Raw genomic sequence first — 26,015 nt, 5'->3', positions numbered from 1 at the left:
GTGGACAAGGAAGTTCTTTAGTTTCTTTAGTTCTCTCTCTCTAATATCTTTTCTATTTCTTTTTCTTAAGCTTTATTTCATTCTCTCTCTCCCCCCCTCTATGTTTTTATCTTCCTGCAAAATCGGTATGCATTTAACACAACTGAACACTTGATAGGCTAGTTGTCTGCAAGGTGCCTGGTTATATTATTGGTGTTTCTATCTACTCTGGTAGTGATATACATCTGTGGTTGTTTACCTGAAACTGGCTGAAAGTTCATTTTATTCAGTTATTTATGGTTTATAAATCACTTAAAAGCAGTTATTCAAGAAAACTATAAGCATTACGAAAAACACACAGGATTTTTGTTCTAGTTGCCATTTCAACTTTATTCTGCAATTAAAAAAAAACTTCACAAAATACCATACAAATATACAGAAAACAGAACGTGGAAAAACTGTAACTTAACTTAGATATGTTAATTGACCGTAATAATTATACTGCATTTTGTTTTGATACTCAATTCAATACTTTTTAAAAATGGGAATGTACCAGTACCATTTTTCAGGTTTGTAACACAAACAACTTGCCGTGCTGTTATATTTGCCACAAACACCCAATCGTTCTCTCTTCTCTCTCACACACACATCAGAATTTAATAGGACCAGTTTCATGCAAAACAGATTGAGAATTAGTGACCTCTAAACCAAGCCAGCAATGTGTTTGGGGAGTGGAAACCCCAATGCTCATCAGAAATTTCCTTGCCTGAAGAGCTTTCTCAGTTCAGTGGATGGAGACAATCTACAAATGCATTCCTTTGCTCATGTGTATCAGCTTACTTTACTGAACTGAAGAGCACCATCTACCCATGCGTGCATTTGAGCACACATATCTTCATACAGTTATACATTCTAAGTATATGACATTCCATTTGCCAGTGTGCTCATTTGATTTGAGATACATACAGGCCCTTTCCATCACTTTCGGCTACAACCTGCACTGTTGTCAAGAAGCTGCTGCATGCGACAGTTTTTCTATACACATCAGAGCTCCAGCAAGGAGTTGCGGGCAAGGGCAAATAACTAAAATGTTTGCACTGCACTAGTATAACAACTGATCAAGTCAACAGAAACCACCTGAGCTGTTTTCTATATAGTATTAAAAATTATTACCCACCCTTCACCCTAAAGTCCCAGGACTGGCTACAACAATTAAAACACAATGGCAAGATCAGTTTAAAACAAATTACAATCGCAGAAAGGAAGAGGTTTCTAAAAATGTCATTTGTCTTATCATTCACTTCTAAACGGTATTAGAGCTGCTGCCATTTTCTAATGCAAGAGAAAGTAAACTGGATTCTGATGTAATTGCATCATTATTCAGATATTAGTATTTTGCAGTTGTTTATTTTGAAATGTTCAAATTTCTTTTACATGTCCAAACAACTGATTTAATATGTTTATAGGCCACTTTTCCCATTTATTTAGCCCCAGGGGTCCCAAACTAAGGCCCGGGGGCAGGATGCGGCCCAATCGCCTTCTAAATCTGGCCCACGGACGGTCCGGGAATCAGCATGTTTTACATGAGTAGAATGTGTCCTTTTATTTAAAATGCATCTCTTGGTTATTTCCCCTCCCAAAAAAATATAGTTCAGCCCCCCACAAGATCTGAGGGACAGTGGACCGGCCCCCTGCTGAAAAAGTTTGCTGACCCCTGATTTGAGAAAGAAATCAGTGCCCACAAATGTATTTTAACAAACCAATTTAATTTTCTGGCAGCTCAGTTCTAACCTGAATCTAGCAATCTTCTGATAGGCACAGATAAGTGCTCAAATGTTCACTGAATAGGAAGGCCTACCCTGACCAGAAGAAGTGCACATGATCTCCTGAAGAGTTTTGAATGAAGCCCTATTTACACATATTAAAACCTGAAAAGTAATGTAAAGCTCAATTTCACGTATTCCAAATCAATTCAGATGAGTATTCAAATATACTGAAAAAGTCTATTTTACAGCATCTTCAGCTGGAGTTTTCTCCCGACAATTTTTAAAAGTAGTTTTAAAGGTAAAGGGACCCCTGACCATTAGGTCGAGTTGCAGACGACTCTGGTGTTGCGGCACTCATCTGGCTTTACTGGCCGAGGGAGCCGGCGTTTGTCCACAGACAGCTTCCGGGTCATGTGGCAGCATGACTGAGCCTCATCTGGCGAACCAGAGCAGTGCACGGAAACGCCGTTTACTTTCCTGCCAGAGTGGTACCTATTTATCTACTTGCACTTTGACATGCTTTCGAACTGCTAGGTTGGTAGGAGCTGAGACCGAGCAACGGGAGCTCACCCCGTCACGGGGATTCGAACCGCCAACCTTCTGATCAGCAAGCCCTAGGCTCTGTGGTTTAGACCACAGCACACCTGCGTCCCATTAAAGTAGTTTTACTTAAGCTAAAACTACAAAATAAAAACAAACTCTGTAGAATAACAAATAAGCTAAATATATAAATATTGATTTGAAGAAGTGCATGGCAAGTTATTCTGGAATGTTTAAAAGTAGCATATAAATTTAGGAAATAAGCTACCACTCAAGTATTTACAGCTAAATATCAGAATTACTGATATTACCCTGAAGGTGGGTATTGAAACTGAAGTCACATCACTGAAAGTTCAGTATATCTCATCAATTTATGGAGCAAAAACCAGCTCTCTTCATGTTAAATAAGCCACCAAATTTTAAAAGTACTTTAAAAAAAACCTAATTAAAGCATTAAATATCACTAGTTTTACTGCAGACCAGCTTGGAATACAATTCCAAGGATAAACATGCTGACCTATCATTTTGCATCCAGGGGCTCTTTATCCATTTTGGCAGAAAAATGCTTGTGTGGTCATGGTTTCATGCAAGATATTAATCAGACATTCACAATAGTTTCATATATTTCTGCCAGCAGTTGGTGCCAATATGCAGACTCACTACATAAGAGCGCTAGGTGGTTTTTCAAATCTGTTTCTGGTCTATTGTTATTTTACCTTTTTGGAAGTTTTACATTATACAAATGTTAATAAATATAATCCAGGACTTTATCATGATTGGAGAATCTGTTACCCCACATGAGACATGAAAGGCACACAGCTATAATGTTCAAATACATCCTAATGCAGGAACCCAAACCGCGGCCCTCCATATGTTTTGGCCTACAACTCCCATGATCCCTAACAGGACGAGTGGTCAGGGATGCTGGGAATTGTAGTCCAAAACATCTGGAGGGCCGAAGTTTGGGGGTGCCTGTCCTAATGTTACCTTCCATTTAAATAAAATTTGTATGGAAATTCCATATATTTTCAAGAAACCAAAAAAGCCATTTTATAGCTTATTCCAAGGTACAACTATGCTTTTAAAAATATCAAATTCAGTGGTACCTCGTAAGACGAATGCCTCACGGAATGAAAAACTCGCTAGACAAAGCTTTCTATGGCCGTGTCTCGCAAGACGTGTTTTTTTTTCCTGCCGTTTGTTTCCGCAAGACAAACTTTTTCGTAAGACGGCACAACCCACAGAACTAATTATTTTCGTCTTGCAAGGTACCACTGTTGTTGTGTTGGTACCTAAAGAATAAGATTCCCAAGTCTCAGATTTAACAAGGATCTTTTGGGGAAATAACTTGTTTTTCTGTAAAACTGTACAATTGTAAAGAAAGTAAAATACAATAGCATTCTTCTCAAATATTACATCACGTCATAAACATTATTTTAAAATACTTTACAACTATTTGTGAACCAAAAAAGACACTAGTCTTCTTTTCTCTGTGTTTCAAATCGTTCCATCAATGCTCTAAATACATTTCCTGGTATTTTCTGATGTTTGTCTATTAAACATTGTACCGCATTTTTTGCCTATAAGGGCAGAAAGAAAATAGCTCATTATTGTAACAGCTTTCAGTCAGTCACGGATTAAAATTAAAACCAGGATTTAGCCCTTTTAGTAGCAATAATACCCAAGGTATCAGCAGTTTAATTTCAAAATTACAAAACAAGTGTGAGATGCAAATGCACAAAATGGAGTACGAAGTGTTAGCAACTGTCAGGTGGGTTCAAGTTAGAATTCTGATGCTTTTTATCCAATGATTTATAGCATATAGTTAACAAAGCTAAATAGTTAACATGGTGTCCAGACTCAAAATATGCAATGAAACTCAAATATGTAAGTAGCTCTATAAACCCACAGGAAGTCTAATGTTTGTTCTCTAATAATATCCCCTATGTGTGGCAAGATAAACTTGGTCCTCTTCCTTAACACAGCCTATTGCTAGGCTGAATCATCCAGAAAAACCTGAAGCTGAGAAGTCACAATACACTTTAGCATCATGGCCAAGATTGGAATAAGAGAAATTTCTGGCTGTGAAGTCCAGCACAGCAGGAGTCAAGCTGGATATGTTTCAACAAATGTATTTTAAAGCTTGTAAGGTCTATCTTCAAAAGGAGATATGTGCCACTCTTCTCCCATCTCTCATTATTCCTTATTCTACTGTCCTTGCACTCTCTTGTTTCTTTAGTTGTTTGCATCTTTATCTCAGCCAGGTCATATTCACCTTTTCCCATCCCCCTTCTCAAATCGCAACCTCCATAAATGTTCTCCACTGATTTAGCGTACCGCTGGGCAATCTTGGCAGTCCACCCAAAATTCAATGAAATTAACCAGCTTCATCTCATGGCTATTTGGGATGTTTCCATAACTGTATTCAGGACATAGGAATATTACACTACAATTATTTAAGATTAGGACAGTAACTTTGCTACTTCAGCATTATGAAAACAAAAACTTACTTTTTCTGCCAGTTCTGCAGCAGTTACATTTGGGTCATATGGAATAGGATCTCCAACATATGTGCGTAGTTTGACAGGGAAGTTTCCATACAATGGGACTAGTGGCAAGCGAGTGTTCTCATACACCCATCTAAGTAGTTCTGGTTCATTAAAAAGAAGGGGGGAGATATATTTAAGAGAATAGCAGGTAAAATAAAGTTCTATTGCCCAAATCATGCAACTCTTTAAAGGTACAGTATCTTGGAGGCAATGGCTTTCAAGTCACGTTTGTGCAGCTGAGCTCGTTGCACAGATTATGCATTCTAAGCAAGAAGTCATTAGAGAGAAGTAGTAATTGCTGAAATACGGTACCTCCAAGCTGTAGGTTGTGTTTGCATGTAATGTTACCCCCACCACCAATCACAAGCTTTTGCTTCCATTTTCCATCAACCAGCAATATCCGAATCTGGACAAACTGTTGGTATTAATTTTGGTTTAGGGAATCCTACTGCATTTCCTTAACTATAGTTAACACTAACCACAGTTCTTGGTTCAACATACTGAATAACTACAGTTACTTGAAAACAGAGGCAAAAACTTATGATCTCTTCTGCATGGCTGTGAAGAGAAAGAGAGAAGTGCAGGAGTCCAAGACTACAGCTTAGTGTTAAGTATGAATGAAGCCTTAAAATTGCAAGGTGGGAAGCTATTTTGAAAGATTAGGTCCTATATAGCATCTCTTCCCTAGTGTAGCATAGTAAAAGAAAGAGATTCCAAAAGTTGCTTTGGAGGAAGGAGTCATTGTTCTAGAAATGTAGTGCTGGTTTCTTAAAGACCTGCATTATGAGACAGGGAGCTTGTCCTGTGATAAATAGATTCTCTGCCTGGCCTTTCTTTAGGTCTTCATAGGACCATAGCCAATGTGCTATTGTTGTAAGAGGGACAGAACTTATATCTAAACAAGTGTGAGAACTGCAGCAAATTCTCCCCCCCCCTTTTTTTAGGAAGACCCTTAAATGAGATTTAGTCTGCCTTCTTTATCTTCGCTTATACGTACATGCAATTAGCTAATATTTTAAGATTTACATAGCAACTACAATAGTGACCTCTATTTATTTTCATAAAGAGCCTGGTTTGGGGGGTGGGGTGGGGGAAAACCTCTTGTGTAGTGCCTAGGACAGTGATGGCGAACCTATGACACGTGTGTCAGACGTGACACGCAGAGCCCTCACTGCTGGCACGCGCCCCATCGGCCCATTCGCACTGTTGTTGTTTTCCCCCATTTGTTCTCCCGCTCCTCCTCAGCTACAGCTTGTCTCCGCTGTTAAAACCCAGATCCTTTTTGTTGTTGTTGTTGCTGGTAGCCAGAGATTGGTTTTTAACCCTTTCTGTGCTGTTTTTTTCTGGCACTTTGGCAGACTATGATTGGGTGTTAACAGCGTTAGTTTTTTAACCCATTCTATACTGGGTTTTTTGGCTCTTTGGCAGACTCTGTCGGTGCTGCGTGTTAGTTCCAGCGAAGGTATTATTCATCATTTATTTCTGTTCTCTTCCCCTCCCCCCCAAAGCAAAGCAACATTTGCCCCCCCCAAAAAGCTCCAAAACTTTGGTCAGCAGCTTCCCCCAAAAAGCTCAACAACTCTGGGCACTTTGTGATAAATAAGGGTTTTTTGGTTTGGTTTGGTTAAATAATTAGTTTTTGGTTTATTAAATACAGTTATATATTACAATTATACATTTTTGTTATTTAAACTATAAATATTGTGAAATTATGGTTTTTCTCTCGAAGTGACACACCACTCGAGTTATGCTCGGTTTTTTGGCGAATTTCAACACACCAAGCTCAAAAGGTTGCCCATCACTGGCCTAGGATAAAGAAGGCAGGAAGCAGACATAGGGATGGTGAAGACTAGAAAGCAGAGCAGAAAGATGACTTATGAAGTATGGAAACTAAAGTATGGGATAAACAGAAGCAGGGTGGCTGCCTAAGGGTGGTTGAAGGCTAGGCTGAGAAGCAGACATATGAGAGGACTGAGCATGAATAGAGTGGAGGCAGAGAACAATAGAAAGGAAAGTAACAAAAAGGATCTGAGGATAGAAACGCAACAGAGCCTTCTGTTATATTTTGTAAGGTTGTGCATTACACTTTTTCTCTGTCTCTCTTTTTTACAAAATGGAATTTCAAAGGCATTGGGGGGGATGTAATAGGAGATTTAAGAAAAAATGGAACCAGTCTGGAACACTTTGCTACACAGAACAATATATATCTATGTATTAAAGCTTTGCTAATACTGTAATTCCAAAAGGACAACTGACACTTGTGGATTTGTAGAGCATGAGTTAGCATAAAGCAGCCTCATCCATCCAGATGTTTTGGATTACAAAAACATATTCACTTCACAGTACTTAATGATTAAAGTGTCAACCACATTGTTCAAGAAAGAAAATCTTACCCCTATATGCGCCAAAGATAGCAAGCCAAAGGTTCAACCAGGAAAGCAATAAATGTAACAACTGAAAGCATAATATAAAAACCCAAAAAACTGAAGTTGCTTACTTAATCCACCAAGTGTTCGAACGCTTTCCCGAATATTTTGTGTAAAAAAGGGAATGATGGGCTGTAAAGAGGAAGGACATGCGTTAGCAGGTTCTTTCTCACACTCAAGGCGTTGCATCCTAAATAACAGAGTGCATTCCTCAGTGATTACTCACTAACAATTACTTTGTATCATTATAGGATTAGTTAAATGAATAGCAAGCTGAGAGAACCATGCTAAACCATTCATTAATTACATTTGTATCTTATACTTGCTCCAAGGAGCTTAGTGCAATTTTTCTCACTTACTCTCTTCACAGCTATCCAGTGAAACAGATTACCCAATGAGATTCATATGGGAATGGAAACCTAGGTCTCTATCACAAAATTGAGTTTTTAGCCACAGCATAATATGAATCCCCTATTATTACACCTATAAACTTGGAATACTTTGGCCACCTCATGAGAAGAGACCTTACCTTCCAAGTCCCGGACTGCAGAATCCGGGACCGGCAGCCGTGTGACACCAGAAGTTGTGTCGACGTAACTTCCGGTGTCGCTTTGCCCTTCTATGGGCACCAAAAATGGCCGCCGCCGGCTTCGAAAGTCGCTTGTACGCATGTCAGGAAGTGTGTTGACACAACTTCCGGTGTCGCTCTGCCCATCTATGGGCACCAAAAATGGCCGCCGCCGACATCGGAAGTCACGTCTATGCACTTCCGGACATGCGTAGATGCGAATTTTGAAGCCGGCGGTGGCCATTTTTGGTGCCCATAGAAGGGCAAATCAGAAAGAAAAAAATGGCCGCCGGCAGGAGAAAATAACGGAGAAAAACGGGAGACGAAGTGATACGGGGGACCACCGGGAAAAGGTAAGTAAAAATGGGGGTTTCCCGGGGGAAACAGGGTACTTGGCAGCTATGGAAGAGACCCTGATGTTGGGAAAGATTGAGGGCACAAGGAGAAAGGAACGACAGAGAATGAGATGGTTGGATAGTGTTCTCGAAGCTATCAACATGAGTCTGACCAAGCTGCGGGAGGCAGTGGAAGACAGGAGTGCCTGGCGTGCTCTGGTCCATGGGGTCACGAAGAGTGACACGACTAAACGACTACACAACAACAAACTTAGAATATGATTCTGGAGAGAAATAAAGAATTTGCTTTGGAGTAAGAAAAACCCTCAAGGTAAATCTGTACTTTCAAAGGAAAACCAAACCACTCTGCTCACAACCAGAACAAGAATCTATTTCAGCCAAATGCTTGTGTTTCATAGCCGCACATTCTAACAGAAACAATTGGAATGCTAATAATTTAGATATATAGGATCACAATCAATATATTATCACTTCTGGTAATTCTCAGCATTCCATGTAAGCTGTTCCTATGAAAGAACATTATTTTGTCCATACGATCCTTAATTTCATCCTCAATGCAGTTTGAAAAAGCAGACTTTGCCTTCTATTTACTTAAAACAACTAAGGGCAAATGAAATTAATTCTCCGAATGAAAAGACTAATACAATTAAAGCTTTTTTTTGTACCAGGACAGCCCCCCTCCAAAAAAAGATGGATCAAGCCCTCAAACTATGATAGTCAATCAGATGAAACATCAGAAAGCAACATAACGTATTAAGAAATCTCCAGTAATAGCCTTGCATATAAAACATTCATTTATTCACATTAGTCTAGATGGCCATTCAAAAGATAAGACAGGAGGAACAATTCAGGACTTTACTTCTACTGTATTTGATGTTCTGTAATTTCCAAGAAATTGATGGTTTTGTTGGCATTTACTACGGTGTTACACAGAAGAACCAGAGCACTAACACAATACTATACCATTTATACAACTACTGTACTTTGGAATATGTAAGATCTGATCAACTTGGATAAATGGAAACATCATAGATTCTCAATGTATGTGATGGGCTTCTGAAATATACTCGGAGTCGAGAGTGAATTTCATGCTCTTTATTCAGCTCATAGTCATCAAGGAGGAGAAGAGAAGACGAATCGCTCTTTTCCCAAAACCATCTGCTTATATACATTATTTACACAATGGGCCTTGCGTGATTGGCTACTTCAGGGCTACACCTGTGGGCCAATTATATTGTGGATTGACTCCTGCCTGCAGCCTGATTGGCTGCTCCTACAGGCCAATCAGGTAGCAGATTCACTTCTGCCAGCCGCCTGATTGGCTGCTCCAGCAGGCCAATCAGGTTGCGGATTCACTTCCACCTGGAGTTGGATTGGGTAGCTCCCGCTGATTCTGAATCCTATTGTTCTAGGATTCAGCTCAGTACATAACACCCCTCCCCTCTAAGTTCCAGTCCTGCCCGGGAAGTTGCATTCGTAGTCCCCAAGGTCTGCTGGCCGCCTCCGTGTGCGTTGTGGCCTGGGGTGTTCCTTGGTCAGGGGTTCTGGTTCTGGCTCATGTTCCGAGGCTGCTGGCTGTGCCGGGGCTGTCTGGTCTGGCGCCACTGAACCACTAGGTTATAGCTCTGGTTCCGGTGTCCTTCCAGCCTCGGGGCGCCCCTCTGTGCCTACTGCTTCTGCTTCCCCTGCCCACCCCTCTCGCTCTACAGGCCTCACTGCCCTGCTGTCCCCTTGGGACCCCTCTGTCCCGCTCTCCTCCCGGGTTCCTCCTGGGAATCGTCGCCGTAGCTGGTCGCAGTGGCGGCGCCAACATTGCCCCCCTTCCGTTAGTACCTCGTACGACACGGGACCGGTCACCTTGGTGACTGTGGCGGGTACCCATGCTGGGCCTGCCCCAAAATTCTTTGCATACACTGGGTCCTGGGCCACAAATGTCCGGGGGTTCCTGCCTTTCCCCACCACTACCTCATCCTGAGCTCTGTCGGGGTGAAGTCGGTCCAGTCTAGTTGCAAGGCGCCGGCCCATTAGTAATTCAGCTGGGCTCCGGCCCGTCGTTGTGCTTGGGGTGCTGTGCTGTGCTAGAAGAAATGCGGCAAGGCGGTATTCCCAGTCCCCTTGTGTCATGCGGCGGAGGCTGTCCTTGGTGGTCCGCACCATGCGCTCCGCTTGGCCATTGGTGGCAGGGTGGAATGGTGCTGAGCGGATGTGGCGGATGGCGTTCTGCGCTGTGAAGGTCTGGAACTCCTCTGACGTGAATGCGGTTCCATTGTCCGAGACGAGGGTGTCAGGGAGCCCGTGGGTCGCAAACAGCTTACGTAGTACCCGGATGGCTGCCGCCGTAGAAGTGGATGGTACCAGTGCGACCTCCAGCCATTTGGTGTAGGAATCCACCACTATGAAGAATGTTTTTCCCTGGAAGGGGCCAGCGAAGTCCACGTGCAAGCGTGACCATGGATGTCGGGCGGACTCCCAGGGCTGGACTGGGGCCCTTGGGGGATCCGGGCGGGATTCTTGGCAGGTCTGGCAGTGTTGGACCCAGGCCTCTATCTCTCTGTCAATCCCCGGCCACCACACATAACTCCTGGCAAGGGCCTTCATCCTCACTACCCCTGGGTGTGTCTCGTGTAGGGCTGTGAGGACCCTTTTGCGGAGGGGCTGGGGAACAACAACCCTGCTTCCCCATAACAGGCACCCCTTGTGGGCCGACAGTTCATGTTTGCGGTTTGTGTAGCCAGCGAATTCTGGCCCGGGGCTGCTGCTGGGCCATCCTCGCCACACCCAGTTCAGGACCCGGGAGATGACCCTATCTTTTGTGGAATGGTGCGCAACTTCTTGTGCCTGAATGGGTCGGTCGGGAAGCAGCTCCAGGGTCATAACCTCTTGCGCAGGCGCTGGGTCGGGGCCTGTTTCTGGTAGTGGTAGCCTGCTGAGGGCGTCTGCGTGGCCCATCGCCTTCCCAGGGCGGTGGATTAGTGCATACTGGTAGCCGGCAAGGAAAATTGACCACCTGAGGACACGTGGAGACAACACTTGGGGGGTCTGCTTCTCAGGGGCAAACAGGCCAAGCAACGGCTTGTGGTCAGTCACTATGGTAAAGGGCCGCCCGTACAAGAAATCATGGAATTTTTTTACGCCCTTCACGATTGCCAGACCCTCCTTGTCAATCTGTGAGTAGTTTCGTTCGGCTGCAGCAAGCGTCTGGGAGAAGTATGCCACCGGCACCTCTCTTCCATCCGGGAGTTGGTGTCCCAGGACAGCGCCGATGCCATAGGGAGAGGCGTCGCATGCCAGCACCACTGGCAGCCTCTCGTCGAAGTGTGCTAAGACCGAGTTCGAGACGAGCAAGTCCTTGACTGCCTGGAATGCGGCCCTTTGTCGCTGGCCCCACACCCAAGGGGCCCTTTTATCTAGGAGTCTGTGTAGGGGCTCCGCTACTGCTGCCTTATGGGGAAGGAAGGCATGGTAAAAGTTCAATAGTCCCAAGAATGACTGAAGTTCGGGCTTGCTCTTGGGCGCTGGGGCCTCACAAATGGCCCGTACCTTGTCACCGGTTGGATGGACCCCTTCTGCGTCCACCTTAAATCCCAGAAAGTCCACCTGCGGCACTCCCAGTAAACACTTTTCCCGCTTCACCTTGAGGCCCGCCGTCTGGAAACGGTGCAGGACGGAGCGGAGGCGGTCCTCAAATTCCTCTGGTGTGGGCCCGGCGATCAGTACATCATCGAAGAAGGGGGTGACGCCAGGAATCCCTTTAAGTAGAGAGTCCATTAGATTCTGGAATATGCCTGGTGCCACGCTAACGCCAAATTGCAGCCGCTTTACTCTGAATGCCCCTCTGTGCGTCACAATCGTCTGAGCCTCTGCTGTGGCTTCGTCCACAGGCAACTGTTGATACGCTTGGGCCAAGTCCAGTTTGCCAAAGATTTTTGACCCAGCCAGGGTGGCGAGGACATGGCTGACCACTGGCACTGGGTATGCATGGGCCGTGAGAGCCTTGTTTATGGTGCATTTGTAGTCTGCACAGATGCGGACCGAACCGTTAGGCTTGACGGGTGTGACAATTGGAGTTTCCCAGGGGGCGTTGGGCACCGGCTCCAGCACTCCTTGCTCCACGAGCCGGTCCAATTCCTCGTCTATGCGGGGTTTCAGGGCAAACGGGACCCGGCGGGCCTTGTGCCTGATGGGTCGTACAGCGGGGTCTAGCTGTAGGGCAATGGGGGGTCCTGTATATCGTCCCAATGCCCCATCGAAAACCCCTGGAAACTCTTTGCATATGGCGTCCACGTCCACTTGTAAGCTAGTGCGGTTCACCCCGGTAACGGCTAGCCCCAGAGGTCCAAACCATGCCAGTCCCAGTAAGCTAACGTAGGGGCCCTTAACTACCAGCAAGTCCAATTGTTGCTTTCGCCCTCGATATTGCACCCTGAAGGTCCCCACCCCCATAGTAGGGACCTTACGTTTCTGGAAGTCCCGGAGGGTGAATGGGGCCGGCCTTAGTTTGGGACCCCCATTAGGGCACAGTTCCCTTAATGTTCGGGCCGAGATTATGGATAGAGTTGAACCCGTGTCCAGCTCCATGCGGCATGGGGCTCCCTCTATCTGTACCTCTATATAAATTTTCTCTGTGCTGGGATGGGGCAACTGGAATACCTGGTAGTCCGTGATCTCCGTCGAGTTGCCTTGGTGCATGGTGCCGTGTGACCTGGGGCTCCTGGGTCGGTCATCTGATGCTTGTCGACGGGTGAGTCGAGCCCGACACACCCGGGCGATGTGTCCCAATTTTCTGCACTGCCTGCACTCTGTGTTGCGGAAACGACAGGTCCTCCTCTCGTGGTTCTCCCCGCAGCTTGCACAGTTCCCTCCTTCTCGTTGAGGCTGCTGTGGTGTGTGTGCTGCTTGAGTGCGCCGCTGTACTCTGTGTACTTCCTCCCTGTCAGATTCGGATTCGTCGGTGAGGTCTTCGTGGTAGACCCTCGGTTGGGATGGCGGGGCCGGTCGTGCCTCTTGCGTTGACCTCTCGGTGGCTTCGGTTGCCAGGGCTTCCTCCAGAGCAATCTGGAACGTGAGGTCTTTTTTGGCGTAGAGGCGTCGTTGCAACATCTCGTCCCTCAGGCCACCGACGAGGCGGTCACGAAGCATGTTCTCCAATTCTGAGAAGATGCATAGCCGGGCGGCTTGGCGGAGGGAGGTCACAAACCCAGTTATGGTTTCCCCCGGGGCTTGCCGCTTTGCGTAGAAGGCATTTCGGCAAGCTACCACCGAGGGCTGTGGTGAGAAGTGCTCCTTCAGCCGTTCCATTATTGTTTTGTAAGAGACGGTAGCGACATCTCTAGGTGCAAGGAGAGCCCGGGCGATTTCAAACGTCTCCTCTCCACAGACGCTGAAGAATGTCGCCCTCTTCATGGCATCGTTGGTGACTTCTTTCGCTTGCAGGAGGAAGTTGAAACGGGCGGCGTACCCTTCCCAGTCTCCTGATGCTGGTTTGAATGGCGAGAAGCTGCTGTCGGTTGCCATTCTGGGTTCCTTGGGTCCTGGAGCTGAAGCCTGGATGCACGGTGCGATGCAGCGGTGCAGCAGGTGGCGGTGCTGCGGTGCAGTGCGTGGTGGCGGTCAGCTCAGCAGGATCCCATCCTCGTCGCCAGTGAAATATACTCGGAGTCGAGAGTGAATTTCATGCTCTTTATTCAGCTCATAGTCATCAAGGAGGAGAAGAGAAGACGAATCGCTCTTTTCCCAAAACCATCTGCTTATATACATTATTTACACAATGGGCCTTGCGTGATTGGCTACTTCAGGGCTACACCTGTGGGCCAATTATATTGTGGATTGACTCCTGCCTGCAGCCTGATTGGCTGCTCCTACAGGCCAATCAGGTAGCAGATTCACTTCTGCCAGCCGCCTGATTGGCTGCTCCAGCAGGCCAATCAGGTTGCGGATTCACTTCCACCTGGAGTTGGATTGGGTAGCTCCCGCTGATTCTGAATCCTATTGTTCTAGGATTCAGCTCAGTACATAACAGCTTCCATACAGACATTTTTTGAAGAGCCATTAAGTGCATCCATTTTGTTTCAATTTCTGCTTGCTTGTCTTCGCTTCTTGTAGTTCTCTCTGGATGAAGAACATGAGCAAGCAAATCATCTGTCCTTACTTTGTTGATTTTACATATAGAAAGATTCCAACACTTACAGTGCTGGTTTTGTTAAGATGCCTGCAGTGTTATATTGCATTTATGCTCATAAAACACTCACCACTTTTGCATCAATAGCCACTTGAGCAAATCCTTTACGATTTCCCCATAGCATGGTGTAGCATTCATTACTAAACAGGGCTTCCCGAACTCCTCCTGGTGAAATGGCCAGTGTCTGTCCGTTCTTTAATGCTTTTATACATTCCTCCTGTGATCCAGGCAAAGCGCTAAACACATCAACTAAGATTTTGAAACCTGCAAAGAGTTAAGAAACAGGGAGTTCATGTGAGAAATCTGGAATAAACAGTAGGCAAAAAAGAAAAATGGAAATATTGAACAAAACCATGAAAGAATTTGGATTTTATACACCTAAATCCAGTCCAGCACCCACCTCTTGTTCACATCCTCCTGCATCAATATTGGGCTTAATCAAAACATTTACTTTCAAAACAAAAACTAGTGATAATTTCAAACAACTATCGACTCATCATTTTTCTCTAGGACAAAGTTTGTTACCAAATTTCCACATATCGGGTGCATTTGTGCCAATTCAAGTTTAGTGCTGCTTACATGGTACTAATACAGCAACAACACACCATTACTATTATCACTCTAGAAAAGTTAGTATTTTGAAGATTAGACACATTCTATTTCATAAAACTTGTGAATTGTTTTATAGACTCTAAATTTAAAGGCTTCATAGAGTTTGGTGTGATCAGACAGAATTCTCGGTACAATTAATAATTTGGCAAGTGACCTTAACATTTGGTCACATTAAATTTTATTTAGTTTAACAGTGTCTTCCTACACCACTCTCACTTAAGGGTAATGGTTTAGCACAGCAAGATATATTTCATGGCACATTTGAAATTTTAGCAAAGGGTAAAGGAAACCGGCTATGGCAAATGCTAACCATTGTTAAGTGTTACACCTGTATGGGGCTGCAACCATAAATAAGAAACACCTTATTTTCTAACCATTCCTCAGGAATGGTTATTTATTTTTAAATATAGGATATATTTTTAAAAGTCATGAAATATACTGTCCCCATCTTTAAGGGGCTACAATTAGAAAAGGTACAGTCAATCCCTTTTAAGATCATTGTTACCAATTTTCACCACTGAAGGCAGAACACAGTCCGGTAAGCAAATCATAATAAAGTAAGTCAAATGTCAAATCTGCAATGCAGAAGCCACAATCTAAGAACGTTCTCAATGAGTGTGTTCATGTGTCATGGTAAGCTATGGATCCCAGGTCTGCGATCTGAAGTCACATGGGGCTACCACATTGCTACAGGTAAGCAGGGCCAAGGCCTGGTCAGAATCTCAAAGCACAACTGCCTGGGAATCGTATGTATACCACCTTGGGCTCCATGGTGGAAGAAAGGTAGGATATAAATGTAAGGAATTTTTTTTAAAAAAAGACATACAAACACAGCCAGTGTTCATTTCTGCATTTTGAGTTGTTGTTCTACAACTCTACAAACTGCACATCACGGAATTTATGTATGAATGCACCTGTGTGCACAAACAAATAAACCCTGTCTATAACACATGTCTTCAGATGTCCAGTTAGTACAAGCATCATAATCACATTTCACAGTTTTTACCTGGTAATGAAAAGACAAAGTGATCAGCAACTACATGGATGAATTTTTTCTTCTTAGCAAGAACAGCAGACACAAAGTAGAAAAAGTCTAAAGGTGTTGCTCCGTGATAAAAAACAAATAGGGCTGGTCCATCAGGTATTTTTTCTAGGCCATGCAACTCATAGCCTGTAAGAAGAGAAGGGAAGGTTAACATTTGATATCAACTTTGCATTGCAAAAGCTTAAAAGAAGCACCAGAATTGTAGTGCAAACTACAGATGCAAATGACAGGTAAGCAAAGGCCACATCACAACTGGCCATTCAATATGAAGGATTGAGCACTTTACTGGAAAGAAAGCCTCTTTTGAACTAATTTTTTATGCCCTCATTAATGACTGGATTGTCTGCCAATTAGGTAGTGCTGACTTCTCTTGTTACTTTAGACAGAAGTTGCATTGCTCTTAAAATGATACATTGTATTGGACTAGCTTCTGTCAATGAAAAATACCGTAGTAAAAACTTCTAATCTGGTTCCTTCAGTAGCACCTTAAAGACCAACTAAGTTTATATTTTGGTATGAGCTTTCGTCTAATCTGGGTTATGGTTACTTTGGGACACAAAGATTAAGCGACATAGAATCTGTGTTCATCTTAGTTTCTCCACCAGCATATGCTAAATCTCATAATCTTTACTTCTCAACATACTTGTGCACTCTTTGATAAATGCAGTCAGTATCAATAAAGTCCATCTCCAAAGAAAACTTTGCTGTTCTGTAGAGGAATTATAGTGTCCTGCCAAAATTGCAATGGCTTTTGTCCTTTTCAGATCATAGCTGCTGTTCCATTATCAAATATTATCAAATATTAAGAATCTCATTCCATCTCTGCCTCACTCCTGAGAAACATTTTCTGCAAGTAGAGTGGGCAATTGAAAACATATCTGATCATTCCAATACAATTGGTTCCACCCCATGAAAGCACATATATGAAAATATGTGGAGACAATCCACTTACAACATTACTCTACCTTCAAAAGGAATTCTTCTGTTGATAAGGAATCTGTCCCATCTGACTCAAAAGATTTCACTGACTACTTCATGGGCACACCCTCTTCTTGAAATCACCTGCAAAGCCGGGGGGGGGGGATAACCACCTTTGTTGTTGCTGTTGCAAAGAGGACCTAGAGTTGTAGACACTAATCTTTAAGAACCACCTGCTCACAATTAGAGTTTCCAAGTCCAGGAATTGGAGAGACTGTTCTGAACTTTCCTGCCCTAATTGCATACTTTCCTTCATTTAACTATTTTCCTCCATATGACAGGTTAGGTTAGGCTAGGGCATTAGTGGACATTGTGCAGCAAAATCTACTAGCAGATTTCTGGGGAATTTAAGTAGATTGGCAAGGATTCCCAAATCCCCAATTGTTTAGCAATGACTCGTACACCCACATTACTGTATAGTGCTGAAATGAAGCAGAAAGTGATGCATTAATGTGTGGAGGGACTGAAGAGTTCAGTTTTGTTCTGATGCTCAAAATCACTGGGTTCAGAATTTATTAATTCTAAGTACTTGTGTCTGTTTGCACCTGGCTCTGGTTAATAGATCTTTTGGTTTTAATAGAAAAAAATGTAGATCCCACAAGCCTAAAGTCTTATCCTCCCCTGAGCTATGGGATATTTGAAGGATTAATTAGGCTGCTTAGGTTTTGAACAGAAATGAGTGTGGAGCTATTCATTACCATTTGCAAGGGAAGGAGCAGAAATACTGACTGAGGTTGGAATCCCATTTGTCTAGGAGTAAAGCCCCACTGAACTGAATGGAACTTACTTCTGAGTAGACGGTTTTCCTGGTCATTATGTAGTTTTTCAAGCAAAGAGACTTCTGACTATACTTAGCCACCAGTTCCATTAGTCAGACTCAGAGGCAATCTCATGCTATTAATTTTCTTCTAAAATATACTTGCTACAATTAGTATACATTATTCAAGCAAAAAAGAAGGGAAGAAGTCTAGCAACCATGCCTAAAAATCCTTTAATTGTTTCATTATTGACTTTCATGGTATCTTTTAAAACCTTTTGTAAAAAAAATCCAATTTACTTACTTTAAAAAATTAGCCTCGTGTCATTGGGCATATAAATTCAGAATATTTAAATATTCACTCAGACTAAATCTGTCTTTCAAGGACAAACTACGTCACCTGAATACAGTTGCTAAATATTAGTGTCTGTACAGCACAGGAAAGTAGCAGACAATAAGTATGACATACCAGACTAGGAAACGATAGTTAAGGTAGTCTGAAGCAGAAGAAAAGTAGAGAGAGTTGATTACGTGAAGTTCCTGTTTTCTTTGAAAGTTCACAGGAACACCTTGATTTCTGGCAGCTGGGAAGAAGAAAACCACTGATGCATCCCCATTATTGTCCATTCTACAAGACTTCTCCCTAACAAGAAGCTTGTCTAAAAAGCCTTCTAGTCCAAGATTTACAGTGGGACCTTGACTTACGAATTTAATCCGTTCCGAATGCACACTCGTAGGTCGAGTACTTCGTAAGTCGAGTTTCCCATAAGAAAAGCGGTTTCCCATAGGAATGCATTGGAAATGGAAAAATTCGTAAGTCGAGGAAACTGCATCTAAAAACTTGTGAGTCGAGGAAACCGCATATAGCCGCGAACGGGTTTTCCGTTCAGATGTCGGAAAAATCATAAGTGCACGGCCACTTTTTCCGCTCGTAAGTCGAAAACGTCAGATGTCGAGGTCCCACTTTATAGTGAACAAGCTAAAGAGTTTATTGTTACCGGTATATTGTCTTGAGAATCTCATGTACCCTCTTAGATTGGTGCAGTTCTTGCTTAAAAGGAATGAATCACAACAGAATTCCACTTTTCCTGCATTCCTATGCACACACTATGCATTCCTCACCACAGAGGTGTGCACACAAACACATCTGGGTAATAGATGGTGCAAAATCAAAATGATTTTGTTTTTTGCTTCTTCTTTTTACAATCTCCAGAAAGTCCACCTTGCACTCCAGTGAGTTTGGGAAATATATGGTGAAACTAGTTAGCAACGAACAACTCAGAAAGAGTTCCTTTAACATAAACCTTATTGTCATTTGCCTCCCTCAAACATACGTGAATGTAAGATATAAAGCTACATTCTACAGTGGAAGAATTCCTCTTTAATCAAACAGATTTTTTTACAATGCATACACATTCTGAATATAGGAATGTGATTGATTAGGAAGTGGAATAAAAAATACTGAACCTCTGAAACTGTGTAATAACAAAGGAGTTTATGCAGTGCTACTGAAAAAAATGCTTGGGAAAGTTCTTCTGAAAACAAGTACAGTGGTACCTCGGTTTAAGTACACAATTGGTTCTGGAAGTCTGTACTTAACCTGAAGCGTACTTAACCTGAAGCGAACTTTCCCATTGAAAGTAATGGAAAGTGGATTAATCCGTTCCAGATGGTCCGCGGAGTACTCAACCTGAAGCGTACTTAACCCGAAATATGATTGTAATTGGTTCTGGAAGTCTGTACTTAACCTGAAGCGTACTTAACCTGAAGCGAACTTTCCCATTGAAAGTAATGGAAAGTGGATTAATCCGTTCCAGACAGTCCGCGGAGTACTCAACCTGAAGCGTACTTAACCCGAAATATGATTGTAATTGGTTCTGGAAGTCCGTACTTAACCTGAAGCGTACTTAACCTGAAGCGAACTTTCCCATTGAAAGTAATGGAAAGTGGATTAATCCGTTCCAGACGGTCCACGGAGTACTCAACCTGAAGCGCACTTAACCCGAAATATGATTGTAATTGGTTCTGGAAGTCCGTACTTAACCTGAAGTGTACTTAACCTGAAGCGAACTTTCCCATTGAAAGTAATGGAAAGTGGATTAATCCGTTCCAGATGGTCCACGGAGTACTCAACCTGAAGCGTACTTAACCCGAAATATGATTGTAATTGGTTCTGGAAGTCTGTACTTAACCTGAAGCGTACTTAACCTGAAGCGAACTTTCCCATTGAAAGTAATGGAAAGTGGATTAATCCGTTCCAGACGGTCCGCGGAGTACTCAACCTGAAGCGTACTTAACCCGAAATATGATTGTAATTGGTTCTGGAAGTCCGTACTTAACCTGAAGCGTACTTAACCTGAAGCGAACTTTCCCATTGAAAGTAATGGAAAGTGGATTAATCCGTTCCAGACGGTCCACGGAGTACTCAACCTGAAGCGTACTTAACCCGAAATATGATTGTAATTGGTTCTGGAAGTCCGTACTTAACCTGAAGTGTACTTAACCTGAAGCGAACTTTCCCATTGAAAGTAATGGAAAGTGGATTAATCCGTCCCAGACGGGTCCGCGGAGTACTTAAACTAAAAGTACTCAAACCGAAGCGTACTTAAACCGAGGTATGACTGCATGGGATTTTGTATCATACTTGAAGACTATTTAGCTTATATCATCTACATAAGAAAAAAGTACTTACCATTCCATATTCTTGCGTGAACATACCACATAGTTGTCACTGTTAGTCTTGCACCATCCCAAAAATCATTTGCATAAACCTCTTTTAAGTGTGTCCGTAACTTGTAAATATGAAGAATAAAAATGCTGACATATACAAGAATGAGGATGATTGCAGGAAGTAAAAATGCTACAAGCAATGGTGCAAAGAGCCATGTGAGGTAGGCCAGGTAACTCAGATATTCGTCCAAGTGTTCTATTCCAGTCCATCCTTCCAGTATGTAAAGCAGGCAAGTCAAGTAAGACATGGGCATCTGCTCTGCACCACAGGATTCATTTCGGCCTAGCATATTCTGTTTAAAAACAAAACAAGTTTTTTAAAGGATATAAACATCTGCATAGCATACTGTATTATAAATAAGTGTTTGGAACTGTCACTTTGAATTTCCAGACAATTTTCATTAAAGACCAGAATACTCTTAAGTTGAATACAGACTGCTGTCATTGCCAAGTGAAACACAACAATCAAGTTTGGGAGTGAAGCAACTAGGGAACTTGTAATACTTGTCTACCCTGTGCTTCTTAAAGTCTATGAAGTGCAATGTATGGCAACAGATTCTTATCTCCCATGTAGCACTTTTACAATACAGTGGTACCTTGGTTTAAGTACACAATTGGTTCCGGAAGTCTGTACTTAACCTGAAGCGTACTTAACCTGAAATGAACTTTCCCATTGAAAGTAATGGAAAGTGGATTAATCCGTTCCAGACGGTCCGCGGAGTACTTAAACTGAAGCGTACTTAACCTGAAGCAAACTTTCCCATTGAAAGTAATGGAAAGTGGATTAATCCGTTCCAGATGGGTGCGCAGAGTACTTAAACTGAAAGTACTCAAACCAAAGCGTACTTAAACCGAGGTATGACTGTAGAAGAAAACAGGCTCTCAATGTTGTAAAATGCAAAGCCCATCTAAGATAGCTTTCTTTGTACAAGAGGTACTTTGTTCCAGACTTTATCTTGTGAACCTCCTTGAGATCTTTTGATGAAGGGAAGTATATAAATCTAATAAACAACAACAACAATTTATGCATGGCTTTCTTCGGTTCTCTTGCTGTGTCCCAGCATCATCCTTTTTGTATAGTGCAGTGACAAAGACAAGAGCAGCAAACTGAGTTCTATGATGGAAACCTGATCCCTTTTAAAAACGCTTCAGTGATCATCTTCATTCTTTTAACTCATGTGGGTTTACCGGGATACATTGACTAGATCTGTGTACCTGACAGAGATGGGGTCACAAATGTCTTTTTGATGAAATAACAACCTGCTTTTCAAAAAAAGCTATTGGTCCTTTGGGGGCACTCATCATGTTTCAAAGTCTTTCTTTCAGCAATAAAGAGCAAGCAGACAAGTGAATATCCCACAAAAAAGACACTCCCACAAAACACTTTTTAAAAAACGCACAAATGCTCATGTGCACACACAACAGCAACTCAGTGCACAGGGAGACACTTCTGCAAATTGATGACCGATAGCTCAATTAATAAACAGTTGAATTGATAAACAGTTACAAATCAAGAAAAACCAGCTCAAATCTAGTCTCTCCTATAAATTCTCTGGATGGCTTCCAGCAAACGCGGAGCCGCGCTTTCCCAGCTGCACACCTGCAATATCTCCCTGGCATGGTGGTGTAAGAATTGCCGCGTAAGGAAGCCCTTACAACATTCATAAAGCACAGGAGATATTAAGGACGTCCGCGCCACAATGCAAGGACTCGAGTCAAAATCACTGAGAGAGCGCCAAAAACGGAGATGGGAAGTTCTGAGAGAAAACCGAGAAAGGACCCAGGAATGGCTGTCTTCCCTCTATCAACTCCTCTCCCCCCCCCCAAAAAAAGAGACAACTTTGCATCCTAGTGAGGAGGAAGGGAAGACGGGCCTCACCTGCCTCGGGGAGGGAGGATGAGGTGGCGGTGGCAGCAGCAGCAGCAGCTGCAGCTGCAGAGACGCTTCACTTGACGGCAGAGCTTTGCCTTTTCTTCCTCTCCTGCCGCCCCCAAAGGGGCGGTATGGAAAGCGGCCACTCCTGGCAGATAGCACTGGTAACCACTATCACATTGTCCCGAACGAGGCTGCACCAAAAGAGGAAAGCGTTCCCTTTGCTAACCTTAGGGCTGTTGCTCCACCCGGACCCATTGAGTAGGCGGACAGGTGCTGAAACAAGTCAGAGAAGGCAGCTTCCGGGAAATGCGCCATAGAGAAAAGAAAGAGTAGAGGGATGCGTAACGGCGACTGCATAGAGGGTTTCCGGCTGCGCATCGGAAGCCTGGAAAAAAAAAACAATCTCCCGTCTCGCCTAGAGGGAAGGGAGGACGTTGTTTGGCCACCTCCAAACAAGAAAGGCAGCTGCAGAGGCTGTCGTAGCTCACATCTTATTTACTACTAATCTAAAAAGAAAAAAGAAAAGAAAAATCTAAAACAACCCTGCCAAGGTAAATGCATAAATCCCATTATTATTATTATTATTATTATTATTATTATTATTATTATTATTATTATTATTATTATTATTATTAACAATGTAATTTGTTGTCCGCCGTTTACCCAGAAGTCGCAGGGCACTTTAAAAGTGCAAAGCAGTTAAAACAATTTAAAACCACAATTCCAAAAACAGGATGGTTCCTAAAAATATTTGTTCAGCATTCTTAAAAAGTAAGGAACCTGAACATCTGAAGGAAGTCTTGAATAGGGAAGTTTTTAATGTTTAATATTTTACTATGTTTTATATGCTGTAAACCATCCAGAGTGGCTGGGTAAACCCAGCCAGATGGGTGGGATGTAGTAGTAGTAGTAGTAGTAGTAGTAGTAATAATAATAATAATAATAATAATAATAATAATAATAATAATAATAAACCTGAAGCAACGGTTGTACCATCTTACCAGTGAGGTGGGGGAGAAAAAAGTGGCAGACTCTTGAGGATTCCCTCCCCTCTTTTTGAGCTGCTGTGGGATTGTTGTTTTTAATTGCCCTTCTGCAAACCTTGGGGTTTCCCCAAAGCTACTAATACTGCCCTCTTTTGATGGTGCCGTTTTGGCTACATAAGCACCTGGAATAAAGAATTCTCAGCTCCCCCAAGGCAATGCAGGATCTCTGGCTGTCAGTCCATTTTTCCACCACTATACAAGACTGTTAGGCAAAAAGGCAATGCTTTTATACATGCCTGATAGCATGCTACTGAAGCTTCTTCCCCTTAGCTCGCCTTCAGTTACTTACTGAATAGGATTTAGATTCTGGGGCCCAAGTCGCAGCTGGCTGCATGCACAAAGTGTGGAGTCCTGTAAACCACACTTCCACAATTTGCCAAAGATGATCTGGCAGCCTAAGTTGTTGGATAAGCACTTGAGGCTTTGTCTTTTGGCAAATTGTGGAACCCCAGTTCAAATAGGTTATGGCATGGGTGTAACCAAGGAGGACGGTGGGGGGTAGCTCCCCCCATCAAGTAAAACAATAGAAATGCTCAATTAACTTAATTAACTGACCAATCAGACACGAAAAAGCATGCACACGAAAGCTCATACCAAAATAAAAAACTTAGTTGGTCTTTAAGGTGCTGCTGGAAGGAATTTTTTTATTTTATTTAAAACTTGTTACAGGTAGGTAGCCGTGTTGGTACGTCAGACCAACACGGCTACCTACCTGTAACAAGTTTTAAATACGTTTAGAACGGTTTCTCAAATGCGCACCCTTAACTAGATGTGGCACTATCTCACACTGTCACACTCTTCTCTCTCAGTTCTATCCCTGTCTCCCACTCTAACTGTCCCAACCGCTATATTTGTCTTTTACTCACTCACTCCCCTATCTCCCAACGGTAAAAACCCTGGGCTGAGCTTCAAAACCAGGTAGGCTCTGCCTCTGAGCTTTCTCATTGGTCAATCTACATTAACCATTCCCATCCCCCTGTACAGACATAATCACAAGGAATGAGCAAACGCCACAGTCCCACTCAGCAGAATGAACAGGAAGGGCTCCCATTGCATGAGGGCTGGCCTTTAGAAATCCATCAAACTGCCACGGTTTCTTCCAAGGAACCTCGGGAATTGTACAGGTGAAACTTGGAAAATTAGAATATTGTCGAAAAGTGCATTTATTTCAGTAATGCAACTTATTATTTTTTATTTTTACAAATGCTTTCTTTTGGAAATTCCACAGTAATAAAACAAATAGTTACAATAATACAAAACAAAAATAAAGATCGCTATTACATTTCATTAATTACATTACATTTATAATTGACCCGCCTAAAGACAAATAATTACAATTACAACAAAAAAAGGCTTGACATATCTTGCTTTGTATGTCATGCATCTATCTCATATATTGGTTTCACCTTTTAAGTTGCATTACTGAAATAAATGCATTTTTCGACGATATTCTAATTTTCCGAGTTTCACCTGTAGTTTGATGGAGGTATTGAGAATATAAAGCCATCCAATAACATTGTTTTCTGGGTGATTTAAAGAACTACCATTCCCAGGGTTCCCCATTTAAAGGGGTTCTCCATTTTCCTGGCACCCATCCCAGTATAGATTGTAACCCCCATGGGATTAAAGGATTAAAGCCTTTCCTCACCAGGTCCCAATCTGAATGTGGACTTTGCACCTCCTGGTGTCACGGCTACTTTTATCCTAACCGTTGTCTCCAGTGTTGGGCATCTTCAGAGTAGACCCATTGGAATTTTCCACTCCCATTTCTGACAGAATCCACCAGCCAAGGGGCCTAGTTTTGCTAGAAAGCTGGTTGTTCAAACAGATACCTTGGGAAGAGTCGTCCTGTTAACCAAATTCCCATCGCTCATGCATGTTTCAGAAACAAATTTCATCTTCATCTAAAATGGTAACACAAAGTGATGATAAAAGTGGCAGGTGAATACTCTTGGCCCTGCCCTGGTCTCCTGCGCTCCAGAATGATCCCCGTGTGCTCTAGAACAGGCACTTTGTGTAGTTACTGCCTATTTGCTGTCGGAGGAAAGAGTGGGGAAAAGCACCAATTTTACCCCATGCTGCCTTGCGGAGAGGAGAAATGGCTGTCTCGGCCTTCTTGCCTTATGCTCTGTGAGATCTGAACTGGGCCATAGAGGGGGTGAACTTTCTATAGCAAGTAGCAGGGAAGCCATGCTCCACCTCCTATCATTTCCGTCAACACATTATAAAAAGCTTTCTTTTAACCTTTCCAAGTTTTCCACACAAAATCAAGGCCTCTAAATTCTATCCTTTCATTTATTTCCATTTTTTTGTACTAAAGAACAATGTAAGGATTTTACAATGTAGGTTTTAATTTAATACTTTGTTATACATTGCCTTTTTCTTGAAAAACAGAAATAATTTATAAATGCTCCTAAAGGGGCAAATTCAAATTCATGGTTGGATGGGAACATTATTCACTGTTTGCCTAGAGGAAAAAAATGTACAGGTGAGCACATGACTCTTTCACCACATGAACAACTTCTGAAGCTGCCTTGTGCATTCTGATAGTTGGTCCACCTAATCATAAACCTAGGGGGCTTCTGCATTCAAGGCACGTACTCTACCTC

General features: G+C 42.9%; 1 protein-coding gene across 2 annotated transcripts; it reads right to left on the bottom strand.

Annotated features, from left to right (window-relative positions):
- Positions 1 to 328: 328 nt before the first annotated feature.
- Positions 329 to 22,652, bottom strand: LOC118087747 (monoacylglycerol/Diacylglycerol O-acyltransferase-like). Of its 2 annotated transcripts, none has more exons than XM_060275776.1 (7): positions 22,587 to 22,652; positions 20,447 to 20,777; positions 15,981 to 16,145; positions 14,433 to 14,626; positions 7,332 to 7,392; positions 4,796 to 4,935; positions 329 to 3,865 (listed from the first exon to the last, which is right to left on the bottom strand). In XM_060275776.1, the coding sequence occupies exons 2-7, from the start codon at positions 20,772 to 20,774 to the stop codon at positions 3,761 to 3,763; spliced, it is 993 nt and encodes a 330-aa protein (XP_060131759.1). In that variant the 5' UTR covers positions 20,775 to 20,777; positions 22,587 to 22,652; the 3' UTR covers positions 329 to 3,760. The 2 variants fall into 2 exon arrangements, with proteins under 2 accessions (XP_060131759.1, XP_060131758.1); XM_060275775.1 differs by having other exon boundaries at positions 22,364 to 22,630.
- Positions 22,653 to 26,015: the final 3,363 nt, after the last annotated feature.

This window comes from Zootoca vivipara, chromosome 6 (genome assembly GCF_963506605.1).
Source record: "Zootoca vivipara chromosome 6, rZooViv1.1, whole genome shotgun sequence".
In the NCBI taxonomy this organism is placed as follows: domain Eukaryota; kingdom Metazoa; phylum Chordata; class Lepidosauria; order Squamata; family Lacertidae; genus Zootoca; species Zootoca vivipara.
Note: the sequence above shows the minus strand (reverse complement) of the source record. Positions and strands in the feature narration are given on the sequence as shown.